Here is a 15,199-nt window from a genome sequence, read left to right on the forward strand (position 1 = left end):
AGGATCAAGGGTAAATCCCTAAATATGAAAATATTGAATACGAATGTTGTTTACATTTTTTTCATAGTTTTCTGTTTGTCACTACTTCTAGAATGTTCCACGCGCCTGTCAGATAAAACAATATAAAGAATAAAAATTAATATATATGTGTAAATGTGCATGTATAATATACAACGTATGCACATAGAGCAATTTATTAATTTTGAAGCAAATATTTAATTATTTATCGTGAGTTTAATTAGACGGTTTTTATCACATCAATTAAAAAACATTTATTACATTATATTGCTATTTTTTATTTTTGTCCCTGGTGTGAAACAAAATATTCCAATTACAATATTTGTCACTTATAAATTTAAATATAAATCAAAAATTAAATTTATAAATTCTGAAAAATGTATTAATATTAATATTATAATATATTTATATACTATTACATTATTATCATTTTATTTTGTAATAATCATATATATATATATATATATATATATATATATATATATATGATTTTTGATCATAGATTTACAATTATTAACTCGTCGATAATGACAGTTTGTGTAGTCTGTTACCATTTGTCAATTTTATAAGTTTTATTCTCATTTATATTATTTAATAGTAAGTAACTCAGAATCTAATTTAAGGATGGTAAATAAAGTAATAAACAATATATATATATAAATTCAAATAATAGTGCAATTTATATATATATATATCTTTACTTAATATATTAAATAATTAACAATTATATTTAAATATTGTATTATTTTGTATTGTTTCTTTTTTCAGAAAAAAGAGCGAAGAAAATGTATAGTATCAATTATCGTGTGGTGTAGGTAATATCCTTCTATACTTGTGTCATGTCTGTTTTATCTGCAACAGTTTTTGCGAATGCTCTCTCAATGTATGAAATATTCTATGGTTTATTTCTGGACTGAAACGACAGTCGACAGCTTCTTTCATGTCAATCTTAGTCAACTAAAGTCTTTTTTTTTTATAAGTGGACGATTCTTGAATTCCCCCGTAGTTAACAGATTATTCATTTATAATGGTAAGAAATGTAAAGATCGTCAGTTTGATTTTTTTTTTTTGTTGATTTCAGAGATTATATATTACACTGGACACTTGAGGAAACAATGTTTACATCACACAGCTTATATTTTGTATGTACTTTTAAACTTTAAATATTTTCAGGATTTTTTGATAAGTTTTTTTTCTATATCTTCTATTGAGATGTGTTATAATGATAGTGTCATGTAGTATATGTAAATGCAGTGTATAAATCTCTGTATGAACTTTGTATTAAAAATCTGTTCGCAGTCTGTTGCCGAGTTTTTGAAAGGTCTCCCCTCAATTGACGAAAAAAACTTTGCAAACCATCATACTGATAATGGGAATCGAACATGTGTCAAGAGACCGTCAGTCTATCTTCCAACTAAGGATTATCCTTCGGAGCAAAGTATGTACTTGTGTATATTGTATTACAATTATGCAGACCGATATATGTACATATAATAAATTGATATATAATGCACCTATAATAATTAATTTTATAATAATTTTATACCTGCTCAGTTATAGTTACTGAGAAAACTACCATTCTGTTGAGGTATCTGCATCAACAATGGGATAAGAAGGTAAAAAGAAATTAAATTGTACATACATACATACATATATATTGTTGATTATTTTTATCAAATAATTGTAATCTTTAATTGAATAAAACATTTCTTTTTAGAGCATAGACAGAAAAAGGGAATTCTTGTCCACTAGTGGCGATGCCCAGGATGATGCATCAACAGTGCGCAGTAAAAGGCCACGTCTCGATCTGAATAACAGTCTTTAAGATATCTTGGACATTTTTCATACACACGCATACACAGACACGTACACATATATATATATATTCTTAAATAATCGACATTTATACTTAATCTATTAATGTATTAATTATTCACAGACCAATATGTTTATGTTATAATACGAAACTATTTTATTTATTAAATTTATGGAATTGAAAGTAAAAAATGTATCACTTTTGATAATCTTTTAAAAAATTTATATATGAATATATTCTTTTGATATGGATTTTATTTATAAATCTAAATGTATACAAAACATCACAAAAATGATATATCTACTGTTTTTTTTTTATTGTTATATATATAATTATATGTTTATATCTTAATTACAAACATGTTAGATATTTGAATTGTCATGTGCACTGTTATGCAGCAATTTTAAATAAAACAATAATCGCTGTATCAATGTTTGCATAGCAGTTTTTTATAGAGATAAATTATTTATTGAGAAAAAAGGAAATTTAAGATAGATAATAATGTGCAATAAAATAGATTATTATATATTTTGAGTGTGTATAAGAATGCACATTCATCTTGTAAAATAAATTTGTGTGAATCTCTTTTGCAAAAAATTTATTAAATACATACATAAAGTAAAATAAATTTAAATTTCACATATGACTTTATTTTAACTTTTTTATCATAGATATACATATATATATATATATATATATATATATATATATATATATATTCTATTTTTATATATATATATATATTCTACTTTTATATATATATATATATATATATATATATATTATTCTACTTTTATTTATATATATATATATATACATTATCGTATATATACTTATCCGCTATTTATTTTTAAAATTTACTTAGTAAAAGTTTCACGTAATTTCCACGTGGCGGAGTTGCGTTTAGAAAGACGATTCGGTAATGCATCTCATATCTCCACGCGTTTCATGCATGATGTAGGATGTAGTATGCGAAATGCGAACATAACCAAGAAGGAAGGAAAAAAAGCTTGCGAAAAATATTTACAGTTTACGGAACGAGATGTAACGGCACGCGTTATTTCGATGTTTGTCGCATCTATTCGGTGACTCGTGCAACCTGAAATGGAAAGTCACGCCGCGCGCCAAGTAATCGCAAAACCGTCATCGAGTTTACAGAAGCCCGTGATTCCGTTACTAAATATAGGATTATATTTTTAGGTTGGAGCTAGCCGTAGTTTGAATCGGGAATCTGCTCCGAAATCAGATTTCTAGGAGGTTTGTAATGTGTGCATGGGACACGCGATCATTTTCATTTCCAGACGACGTGCAGTTTCCTGATCGCTTAAACACGTGGCACTTTTTTGTCGACCAAGTGTTACATACATATATTTTTTACTCAAATATCCGTACAAATGTCAAGCTTCTAAAACATTCATGAAATTTTCACGATGATACTTTTCAATCGCTTATAGCCACATGTATAAACATATATGATAATAATGACAACTCATGTTAGCTACATGTAGTTGCACATATTACACAATTTATATTAACTGTTACATTAAAATTATAGGGATAAAAATGGCAAATGATGTAATAATCAGGGGCAAGGACAGGCTACAAGAGATTAGTATGAAATTGGAGCAGAGTCATTTGGTATATTTACAAACAGATGACAGCCCATTGAAACTACAGCAACGACACAAATTGGAAGGTACTGTGTATCAAATTGTCTCGGGTAATGTCAACTTTTATATATGTTTATTTTATATATTTTGATATTAATAATGTATAAATTTTAGGCTTTATAAAAGAATATCTTTGCCTAGTACCCAACGAGAATAAATATGTGTTTCAAGAAACAGCAGATATTTTGCATAGATCAGCAGCGACAGTGACAGATTTCAGTGGGTACAGAGCAGCCACCGCTTGGAGCGCAATTTCCTTATATGCTGCTAATCTTTTGGCACAGCCTTGGCGAAAAGAGTACAGGACAGTAAGGGTAATTGGCTGAAAAATATTTTGTCATTACTCTGTGTTTGGAAATATATGATTTAACATACACTCAAATCTTATGTATGCATATTTGATTTAATCGTAGACGTATAGTGGTTATTACAAGCATGAAGTAGAGGCGAATCTGATAGGCGCAGAGTTAATGTTTGAGCAAATGGGATACAAGCATACCGGTCTGGGTATACTGACTTTGGACGGACCGATTGATCCAGATAAAGTATCGAATGTTAGCAGGGATGCTATTGTTGCCTTTGTAGAATGTCAGGTAATGGAATGATAAATAATAAATAATCAATAGATAATGCAATCGTTTAAGGCATGAATTAACTGTAAATACAAACTAATTTGCTTTTGAATTTTAGATCTTGAAGCAAATATGGGAAAGTGTGTCGCAGAACTATACCATCTCTTGGCTGGAAGTGCTAGAATTCCGCGAAAATCACGTCGGTACGCCTGAGCAGGCCATCCGAGCGCTAAATTATCGTTTCCTCGAGAAAGTGCATCAGAACCGGTGCGCGAAAATCGACAGTTACAAAGATATTTATTATCCGCAACAAACGAGCATGGAAACTGTGCCATTGCCTCTACCGTATCATCAGCCTGTCATGCATGCCAATTACAACACGACGATGCCAGTTTGTCAAACGGCAGACTATCGGTGCATCGAGGACGCGACAAACGTGGCGGTATCAGCCAATTATCGATACTATCAACCGATCGATCACGGTTTTGTCAATTGTTGTAACAGCTATAGCTGCCTACCGTCTCATGGAAATAAGTTCTACGGTAACACCGCGCAACCGAATCCATATTGTGCGACGTTACCAGCGTACGCGGCTCGAGTACCAACCGGCAGATTGATTGAACTCGACGTACCAACATCCGTTGCGAATTACACGGACAAAACACACGCTCTTCGCAAACCTACGTCCCACCGGATATCAGACTTGGACGAGGTGGACTTTTACAGACGACAGACTTCGAGCGACGGAGATCATCACGAATACGGTAAAAATGACAAGAGGCAAGTCGCCAACAAGTTGAATTCCAGCGTTGGTAAGGATGGTTACGATACGTGGGACTTTGTGTATAGAAATCTCGAGAGCTTAGGGTATTACAAGGACCTCGACGACCGAGACGATGTGTTGCATAAGAAGGAGTTAGAACCTATCCGCACATTCAAACACAAGACGCTTAGACAAACGGAGAACGAGGACAAGTATAGCGCGCATAGATTCGAGAAGAGAAGAACCAGCAGGATCGAAGCGAATGAGATCGACTCGTCCGAGATAAACGGTAAGAGTTATCAGGACATTTTGCCTTTCAAGAAGAAATCCTCGTCCTTCGACTTGTCAGACTCAAATAGATACAATACTGAAACATATAGCAGAGACAAAAAGCATAACAGCCAAACTCTGCCGATTCCGCGTACGCACAAATCTTCGGATCAGATAGCGAAAATTGCGGATTCGCTCAAAAATCTCGATGTCGCGCGATTAAGTAAAGGAGAGAAGGAAGAGGAAGAAAAGAAGAATGAGAAGAGATGGAATTGCGCCACGTGCACGTATCTGAATACGCCCGATCGGGATATCTGTGAAATGTGCGCCAAATCAAGGTGCAAAGGAAATGAGGATAAACCGCTCGCCAGTGGTGGTAAGGAATGCCCCAAGTGCACATTGGTGAATGAGAAGAATGTTTCTATCTGTGATGCTTGCCATACCAGTCTGAAAGATTCTCCAACATATATATAGGCTGACTGAAAGAGAGAGAGAGAGAATATATGACTCTTTGAAAGGGAAAATAAGTTTTTGTATATTTCTCACAAAGGTTTGCACAAAGGTGTTGTGTGTAAGATATAGAATGTTTGAACGAATAAGTTGTACGTCAATCTTTTTCAACGACCTAAAATGAGAAACATGAATACAGAAAATTTAGAGGCATAAAATATATATATTAATAGCATGTACACATATGAATCTTGAGTCATATATAAAGAAGAGAAAACTATTTATTTAAAATTTATCTCACGCAAGATAAGGGAGCTTGTAATATAACAGACTTTCTTAGCATTAGTAGTATTGTTATATTGTGTGGCCTATTAAATGAGTATCAAGTAGGCACTGAAATCGCATGCGTTACTATTATTAGTATTATTATAGCATTTGACAAGACTTAAACAATAAAATTTAATCAGATATTAGGCCAAAGTTCGTAAAATAATATCAATGAAATGAATTAAGAGAAATGAATTAGAAATGTATAAAACGCTGGAACGTTATTTATTCAAAAAATATTTAATTACATATATGTTTGTTTCTTTAGATGCATATATGTAATATTTGTGCAATTTATTTCTTAAATTAAAATGTCATGTATGCATTCAAAACTCGAGATAAATTTTCTTCTTTTTATAAATAGATTAATTTAATTAATTGTTAAAAAAGAATGTTGCAATGAATTGAAAAATTAGCTATTTTCCGTTACTCTAATAAATTATATATATTACTATATTATATGCAATCAACAAAATTATTTGAAATTTGTCAAGAAAAAAAAAAAAAATTCTTTGGTTTGCAAATGATAGTCTATGCAATGTTATAAACTGAAGAATTATTTTCTGACGGTATGTCTGAAAGTAAGTTTAACAAAATACAAGAAAAATGTTAAACTTTGCACCCTTCATCCTTTCCCTCTTCTTCCCAGAACATATTAAACATACAATTATTGCACTATTATAATTGCGGATTGTTATTATAATTGGTTATATTATTACAAGAATTATAATAATAAAATACAAATGTTGTGCTATATTATTACAAGAAAAGATTATAAATGTAACAACGATAAACATGATAGAAAAAAGATGCGTTAATCCTATTATAATTTAATGAAATTTTATTGTATCTATATCCGTATTAAAATTGCGTGGAAGCAGCCTTCTATTTATTTAAAAACAATTATCGCACACAAATATTTATTTATACATTCCTTATTAATTGAATCGTTAAAATATTAAATGCGTTCTACTTATTTTCTAAATATCTTTTTGTTAAAATATCTCTGCAACATATGTTTTACCCCTTAAGCTTGTTTTAAAGATATATTATACTATTGTTGAAAAAATATGTAATTTTATACATAAGATATATATGCAAAATGCCGTGTTTCCACAGTTTATCAGTGTTGCGTAAAATGATATTATGTACATACATACATAGCCAATTAGCTTAATGTAATATGTTTTGAGAAATAATGAAGTTTTGCTCAACAGAAAATTTATAACGATGCTTGAGCTAATGTACTTTAATTTATATACAATTTTTATTGTGACTGTACTGATTTATTGTTAGCCTAATTTACATAATCTAATTCTAATATGTCAAAATAATAAGGAAAATGGTTCATACTATTTATAGTTACATTATGCTTGATTATATAGGTAACACACTGAAATATTAATAAAATAATATACTTGACACTTTTTAAAAATGAAGATTTAGTACAATATAATAATCTTTGTGCTTTGTTTAGAGATAATGTGTTTGCATATTTCAAACATATACACTCTATTTCGATACAAATCATTTTTAATACCGTTTATAAAAGTCTGATATTACAATCATAATAGAATTGGTAATATTTTTTCATGGACAAAATATATAACAGAATGGTAAATAAAGTAAGTAAATTGATACGATGTAAAATGTGCATGAATAGTTACATTGTAACATCTTGTGGAGTTTATGTAAATTGTATAATGATCTGTTGTATACAAATAACATTTAATATAGAGTATGCATATATTTAGATAAAATTTTTATTAGATGCATTATCAGAAAAATCACACTTTTGTACAAAACGCAGATGATTATTTTTAATAGGATGCATGTAACATATTTAAATTATTATTATAAATAAACATATACCTCTGGAAAACATTTTTATTCTACTTAATTTAATAGAAGAGAAGTGATACGAAAGAAATTATGAGAAACGAGAATATCAGTTATTGATTGCACATTCGCATGGCTTTTTCTAAACATTTAGAAGCAGCTTGATGAATTTTCTTGTCCAGTTTATCTATAATATAAAGGAAGAATTTAATTTAATTGACAAAATATTAATCATAATTAATGAAAATATATTGCCACTGGAAATATATTAAATATAAAAAATATATATTGCTCGTGATTATACTTACAAATTTTATGTTTTCCTTTCATAGGAAAATTTATCGGTAACATATAAGAATTCTCACATATAAAAACATATGGACTATCACTTTCTCCTTCTGGATATAACGTTCTATATTCTTCCCGAGGTAGAACATCAGTCACTGTTACACAGCCTAACAAGCAACCCGTGGGGTAAATCTCAGGAAACTTAATTGTTTCTAGAATTGTCAAAAGGTATTAAAGATATTAAAAATATAGTTAAGGTAAAAATATAATTGAGTATAAAAAATATATATATAAATATTTCAAGATGAATACTTTTTACTAACCATTTTTTTTTAATATGTTGGAGACGTGCTGCATATGGAAAATTTCTTCAGCTGAAGGTACTTTAACAGTCGATGCTATCCACAGTCTTCCTCTGTGCGAAGAGTACCAACTTCTACCTTCGTGACTGATAACAACAACCAACTCACATCAGACATTCTAACTGCAAATTATATTTTTATATCATGCAGTGTGAACTCACGTTTTTATTCCTGATACCAGTAATGATGCATAAGGCTGATGCATGCTCAAACACAGGCCTTGATCAGACATTTCCAAATATTCTTTATCTTGAATTCTGCTTTCTGTGTTCCATGTATTATTTCCAATTCTTCTACTTGATGCACATATTCCCATCTCAATAAACTTGATATCATAATGAAATATAAAATGCATCAAAAAGTTGTTCCAGATTAGTCAAAGAAAATAATATATAATTTACTATTGTGTTAATTTAAAAAAATTCGCAATCTTACTGTTGGGCGATTAAATTCTATCGTTGGACAGATATTTGGATTTTCAACATTGTTGTATGATATTATTTCATCAAGCTCTTCTGGTTGCAAATTATTGAATTGATCATTATCAACTACTCTTCCCATAAAATCTATAGTAACCCTTTTATCTAAACGCGAGGCGTGCTTGCGGGCGTGTGCCTCTGATTCTTGCTTCCGTAACTTTTCACGGTCCTCAGCAGAAAGCCAAGTATTAATTGACTGATAATAATCCGATTCGTCATCAATCACCTTAGTGCGGCGAGCGCTATTTTAAAAAATTTTTTTAAAATTATTTTATAATTAATTTATAATTATTATTGATTAAAACATAAATAATTTTAAAAGAAGCAAAATATGTGCCTACCTGTTGCGATCAAATTCAAGAAGTTTGTCTCTTTGTTTGAGGGAATCTTCAAAGCCTTTATTTGGCTTTTGTTCCATCAATTTATTGTACAAAATATCAGCCTGCTTAGTCTTACGCTGAAGAAGTATTTGTTGATCCGGAAAACAAACAAGTTCTTCACAAAAAAAGCATGGTCCTGCACCTTCTTGCGTACAGACTATTCTTCCACAATTAAGACAATTGTTAATTAATGCATGTCTTTTTGCTTCACAGTTACATTTGTGTCTTCCTAAACATTATAATAAAAATATATCACTTATATAAATAATTGCTTTACTCATCACATAGATGCATTATATATCATACAAATTTGTTACAATATAAATACCTTTCAGGAGAATATCTCCATGAGATAACACGTTAACAAATTTGGGTTTCTTTTTTTCCATTTTCTCAGGTTTTGTTTCCAATTTGGTGGTTTCTTGCATCTACAAAAAAAAAAAAAAAAAAGATAATCTTTATAATTTTCTAACAGTTATGTGTTAAGTACTTTTAAAAAAGTATAAAATATACCTGAATATTTTCCTTTCCCTTTGCTTTTCCCTTCTTCCTTTCATTCTGTTTGTTGGGTACATTGTCACTGTTGCTTGCTTTCTTGTAACCTGTTTGATTAGCATAAGATGCTGGAACAGTATTTTAATAATCATGTAACAATCTGTCAAAAATAGTCTCCTAAGATTCATCTACATTTGCTCACCACGTTGTTTCTTCAAATCTATTACAAATTGTCTGTGTTTTGCATTTTCATTGTCCAATAAAGATGTAATATAACTTTCTAGATCTCTTTCATTTTCTATTTGCAGAATATATCTGAAATTGACATAATGTTATGCAAACAAGTAAAATATAGAAACAATTTTATCTATTCCGCACTTACTGGACTAAATCATTCGGAATCTGAAAATCCAATAATTCGGACAATTTCTCTCTCACCCACTTGTCCATGATAATGACAATGACAAATAAATAATAGTAATAATTCACAAGACTAATATTGTTTCTTTTCTCTAATAGCAGAGAGTAAAAGAAGCCTGAGAGACGCCACGGGCCGGTTTTACGTGATCTCGTAAGCCGGTCTACAATAGCTGTCGTAAGTCGGATGTCGGAAGGTATATAGTTTCTCTCTGGTATCAATCTCCGTTTGTCGATAATACAAAAATTTACTTTACCGACAGTAGCTCGCAGCGAGTTTGTTTAAGTTACGCTACTTCCAACTTCCATAAAGGCTCATTGATGTAACGTGTTGCATAGCATTGTCAAATATCTTTCATATAAAAAAAAAAAAAAAAAAAAAAAAAACAAACAAACATTGTGATTTCCATTATATTCTATCTGTCTATATCCATCAATTAATGCTAGAAGTCTCTCTGTTAATACTATTTTTGTATCTTGCGTGATTAAACAGAGTAACATACAATGATGAAGCTACAACGAATGAAGAATTTCTGAGGAAATTGTATTGAATAATTATATCTGCTCATATTTATGACATGCTTTTATAATGCATAGTGGCTGGAATAAGTTGATTAAAAGTAATGACAGCTACAGATATGAACCTAGAGCCAATATCGAGAAACAATATTCTACAACCAGACTTAGTTTCATGCAAATGTCCTTTGACTATAACGAGGAATGTTTGATTGTAGTAGACATTAAAGGATACTTACATTGCATTGAATTGTCTGATGAAGTTCCATGTTACAAAATACTCGGAAAAATCGGACAATCCACATTTCTGGCATTTAATCCTGTATGCAAGGGAGAAATATTAATAGGACTCAATACAGGTGATATAAAGATTTGGAAACTTCATGCAGACATCGATGAATTTTGTCTGTTATCCGGTCATAGATTACCACCGACACATGTTTCCTTTTACAAAAATTACTGTTTAACGGGATCTCGAAACGAAGTAATAATATGGGATCTGCAATCTTATAACAGAGCTCATCAATTAAAAGTTGACATAAGGAATGCTGTAATCAAAAAAGCTGCTTTTTCAAACGCCGGACATATTGTTGTGCTGTATCTCAATGATACTATGCAGGCTTGGACATTTGGACAATTGCATAAAGATATTAAAATTGAAACAAGTACATTCAAAGTACGTTATATCAAAGATTTTATCTTTACAAAAGATGCAAGAGCTATGATAATGGCTGGCGCAGGAAGTATAAGTATTCTTAATACATATGACTGGAGTTTAATAAAGAAAATACATTTATCTAAGAATTTTATCGAGGCGAAACAATTATCGATTGTTCCATGCCCTTTGGATGGTGGAGCAAATAAAATTATCGCGTTTCTATCTTCGAAATGTACCATTCAGTTTTGTGATATAAATGAGTCAAGTTTTCTTGATACACCTATTTCCATTAATAGGATTAAGAAATTTGCGGTTTCATCCGCTGGCAGATATATAGCGTACATAGATCAGGAGGGATGCTTAAATATAACATACATAGATAAAATAATTTCAGAAAAATGTCACCAACCAAAAAAACAATTAAAGCTACATAAATTACACGCGCACAAAATAAGCGATCATTTGGAATATGTTAAACAAAGTATGAAACAAGAGTTGGACATAGAACGATTAACATCTATTTTAAAAGAATTTGGAGAATTTCCAGATAAATATCGTACATTAATTTGGTCCACTATTTTAAAATTACCAGCCAACAAAAATGCATACCTTGCATTGGCAAGTAAGGTAACACATGGAAAACTTACATCAAATACTTTGAAAGATTATCCTTTGGCTGACAGAAGTAAAGCATCATTGTTAACCATGACAATGGATTGCTTGTTGCAATGGTGCCCACTGCTAATACAAAGTTCATTTCTTCCCAACTTGATTTTTCCATTTCTTGTGGTATTTCAGGTATCTTTTTTTTTTTTTTTATTCATATTCCATTTTAATATATAAATATTTCTTTACTTATCGAAAGTACTAATACATAATAGATATATAATAGACATATTTGTTTTTTGTTTCAGAAAGATCCTTTACTTGCCTTTGAGTTGATTTTAAGTATATTACTAAACTATTGTCAAAAGTGGTTTGAATACCATCCATTGCCACCATTGAACATCCTGGGAATTATTGAAAATATTCTTTTGGAAGCAGACCCTGCACTACTAAATATCTTTTGCGAACATGGGATCACAACTAGTGAATATGCATGGCCATTACTACAGACTGCTGTGAGCGAAGTGTTATCGGGAGACGAGTGGCTGATTCTATGGGATCATCTATTATCTTCTCAAAAACCCTCCCTTCTATTGATGTGTGTCGTTGCTTATAACATTTATTCGAGAGAAAATATAATTTCCTTAATAAAATCAAGTTCTGGAGATATCAAAACATTTTATAACACTCAGAGTCATATTAGAGCCAAGGATTTGTTGAAGATGGCGAAGAGATTAGATCAAGAGACACCAGAACGACTGCATCCTAATAGTTATCTGAGGTACTATTGCAATAATATACACAATAATCACGTGTGATGATCATTAATATTTAAAATTTATTTCAGGAATGAATTGTTGCAATTAAATCATGTTGGGCCTTATCCCTTGTTTATAAAAAAAGAATATCCAAAATTTCTCACTGAGAATCTTAACATTGCAGACTTGAAGAAATTGAAAATACAAGAACAATATTTGCAAGAGTGTAATCGTAAGATTACCGAACTTGCTGAAAGAAAAAGATTATGTACAGAGACCAAAGCTTTTACAAGACAAATTCATGAAACAAGATTAAATGGTATTCAAACTTCTGTACATTTTTCTCTTTGATTTCGTATATCTTCTCAGTTTAATCTTGATAGCGTATTTAATTTTATGTAAATTTAATTTACATTATTTTAGTTTACATTAATTATAAATATAGAAAGAAATCATTAATTAACTGCTTTCATTTTTTTAGAAGTACAAAAATGCTTTGAAGAGCATATCAGTAATTTAGATTGGAATTTCGACAAATTTATACCAAATACAAAACTGGAAAAGTCTTACGGTCATTTGTACAAAAATATTGATAATTTGCATTTGGAAAAGTTACAAGAATATAATAAATGTAAGATTACGGATAATACACTCACAAACTTTGAAGACAGCAAATCAAAGAATTATGAGAAATTGCAGCAAGATGTAACGAGACTTGAATACGAAATACAAAGTTTTCTAGACTCACTGAGATCTTGTAGAACAGAGGTTAGGTAGAACTAATTTTTTTATAATGTAAAAGTTAATCTCGCTAAATTTAGATAAAATAAAATATCTTAATATAATCATTATGAAATATATATATATATATATATGTACATATATATATATATATATATATATTTTGTATTTGTATTTTCGAAAATGTACAGTTTTTACAAATAGTAATCTTTTTATATTTACATCTTAACACTTCTATATAAAATATAGAAATTTTTTGTACATGTATACAAATATATGTAATAAAAAACGTTTTTTCTAATTCATTTTTGTAAAATAGTTTTCTTGTAGAATATTTTTATGAAATATTATGCTATATGGCAAAAATGTATGAGGTAATACATATTGCATTATTACAATTTTGTATGTCTACTTAGTCCTATGTTAAATGTTTGTACTTATGACAAATATTGTGCAAAAATCACCTGTTAATCATAATCTAGGAAGGAATAAACAGGAACTCCAATTTTATCTCTGCCTTTTAATGAAGTCAACTCCATTACCACTAAGCATTCAACTACATCAGCTCCTGTTGATTTTATTAATTGCACAGCAGCAGCCATGGTACCTTCAAAGAATTTTCATTTATTTTTAACACTTATATATTTCAAGTAATATACATATATAATATATATAATTAAAAACTATTTTTCATTTTACCTCCAGTTGCCAGCAAATCATCAACAATAAGCACTCTAGTTCCCTTGTTAATAAAGTCTGTTTGCAACTCAAATGTAGCCTATAAAAAGAGAATAAAAAATTGATTTATACACATTTATATATAAAAAAATAATATTTTGAACAGTCAATATTGCATATAATTTTTCAACATACTTCACCATACTCTAATTCATATTTTTGTTGGGTAACCTTGCCTGGAAGTTTTCCTTTTTTCCTAATGGGCAAGAATGGTTTACCCAATTCCATACAGATCATAGGACCAAAGAGGAAACCACGCGAATCCAGTCCTACAACCAAATCAACTTCGAGAAATAAAATATGTTCCACAATTAAATCCTTCATCGCTCTTAACGCTGTGATATTATAAAACACACCAAATATGTCTCTGAAAATGAGTGGTTTACATAATGCAATAAATGAAAAACAAGGAAATATTAAATTGAAATATTTCTCAATCTCTCTTGTGATCTTTTAAAAAAATTTCTTTTTTTTCAAATATCAACTTACCGGAAAATAACTCCAGGCTCAGGAAAATCAGGATAACTCTTTATAGCGTTCTGCAGTATTTGCAATTTATCCTTCTTGTCCATCGTGGTCTAATTGTACTTTTATAATAAAATTTACAGCAATGAGATATCAGCAAAAAAATGGAATGTGTCGAAAAGCTAATTGATGTTAATCATCGATAATGTTCTACTAAAATTTAGAGTTTATTAATTATTTCTTAATATATAAAATTTTACGTCAACTCTCGGTTATCAATTTAAAGACACCTGTTGATTTTGTAGGGTTAAGGAATGTAAGATTACATAATTGTTATATCGATTATCGATAAAGCAAACTGTAGAAATTATTCTCATTTGTTTGTTAAAATCTCCGTAAGATGGCGCTATATATGTCTTTTTCAAATTTACCGCGCAAAATTTTACAACTTCGTTGCGTATAATTTGTTGGTATAATTGTAATGGCGATTATGCAATGTATGTATGTACGTACGTGCACACTCGCCTCCGAAGTAAATAATATATATGTATATATTTAAAATATAATATTT

General features: G+C 30.0%; 5 protein-coding genes across 8 annotated transcripts; 3 read left to right on the plus strand and 2 right to left on the minus strand.

The window, feature by feature from the left end:
* Positions 1-580: 580 nt before the first annotated feature.
* On the plus strand, positions 581-1,931 carry LOC140672401 (DET1- and DDB1-associated protein 1). 4 transcript variants are annotated; one of them, XM_072904542.1, is made up of 6 exons: positions 581-615; positions 787-833; positions 1,100-1,160; positions 1,318-1,456; positions 1,573-1,634; positions 1,736-1,931. In XM_072904542.1, the coding sequence occupies exons 3-6, from the start codon at positions 1,134-1,136 to the stop codon at positions 1,841-1,843; spliced, it is 336 nt and encodes a 111-aa protein (XP_072760643.1). In that variant the 5' UTR covers positions 581-615; positions 787-833; positions 1,100-1,133; the 3' UTR covers positions 1,844-1,931. The 4 variants fall into 4 exon arrangements, with proteins under 4 accessions (XP_072760643.1, XP_072760641.1, XP_072760642.1 ...); XM_072904540.1 differs by lacking the exons at positions 581-615; positions 787-833 and adding an exon at positions 844-901; XM_072904541.1 differs by lacking the exons at positions 581-615; positions 787-833 and adding an exon at positions 911-1,020.
* An 862-nt stretch (positions 1,932-2,793) lies between these two features.
* Positions 2,794-6,789, plus strand: Tamo (PUB and ZnF_RBZ domain-containing protein tamozhennic). The gene is given in 7 exon segments (XM_072904355.1): positions 2,794-2,962; positions 3,035-3,091; positions 3,390-3,530; positions 3,619-3,818; positions 3,918-4,097; positions 4,195-5,523; positions 5,525-6,789. Coding segments are annotated over 5 exon segments (1,878 nt in total). The 5' UTR covers positions 2,794-2,962; positions 3,035-3,091; positions 3,390-3,397; the 3' UTR covers positions 5,561-6,789.
* A 658-nt stretch (positions 6,790-7,447) lies between these two features.
* LOC140672309 (activating signal cointegrator 1) lies at positions 7,448-10,319 on the minus strand. Its single transcript, XM_072904356.1, has 10 exons — positions 10,112-10,319; positions 9,932-10,044; positions 9,748-9,857; positions 9,563-9,662; positions 9,196-9,463; positions 8,811-9,096; positions 8,537-8,700; positions 8,337-8,461; positions 8,034-8,225; positions 7,448-7,912 (listed from the first exon to the last, which is right to left on the minus strand). The coding sequence occupies exons 1-10, from the start codon at positions 10,177-10,179 to the stop codon at positions 7,839-7,841; spliced, it is 1,500 nt and encodes a 499-aa protein (XP_072760457.1). The 5' UTR covers positions 10,180-10,319; the 3' UTR covers positions 7,448-7,838.
* A 185-nt stretch (positions 10,320-10,504) lies between these two features.
* Positions 10,505-13,588, plus strand: LOC140672307 (TBC1 domain family member 31). The gene is made up of 4 exons (XM_072904354.1): positions 10,505-12,118; positions 12,235-12,707; positions 12,774-13,003; positions 13,166-13,588. Exons 1-4 carry the CDS (start codon positions 10,736-10,738, stop codon positions 13,459-13,461), a joined length of 2,382 nt encoding a protein of 793 aa, XP_072760455.1. The 5' UTR covers positions 10,505-10,735; the 3' UTR covers positions 13,462-13,588.
* Positions 13,589-13,708: 120 nt separating this feature from the next.
* Aprt (adenine phosphoribosyltransferase) lies at positions 13,709-14,950 on the minus strand. Its single transcript, XM_072904358.1, has 4 exons — positions 14,653-14,950; positions 14,299-14,530; positions 14,125-14,203; positions 13,709-14,032 (listed from the first exon to the last, which is right to left on the minus strand). Exons 1-4 carry the CDS (start codon positions 14,733-14,735, stop codon positions 13,893-13,895), a joined length of 534 nt encoding a protein of 177 aa, XP_072760459.1. The 5' UTR covers positions 14,736-14,950; the 3' UTR covers positions 13,709-13,892.
* Positions 14,951-15,199: the final 249 nt, after the last annotated feature.

This window comes from Anoplolepis gracilipes, chromosome 13, assembly GCF_047496725.1.
Source record: "Anoplolepis gracilipes chromosome 13, ASM4749672v1, whole genome shotgun sequence".
Lineage (NCBI taxonomy): Eukaryota > Metazoa > Arthropoda > Insecta > Hymenoptera > Formicidae > Anoplolepis > Anoplolepis gracilipes.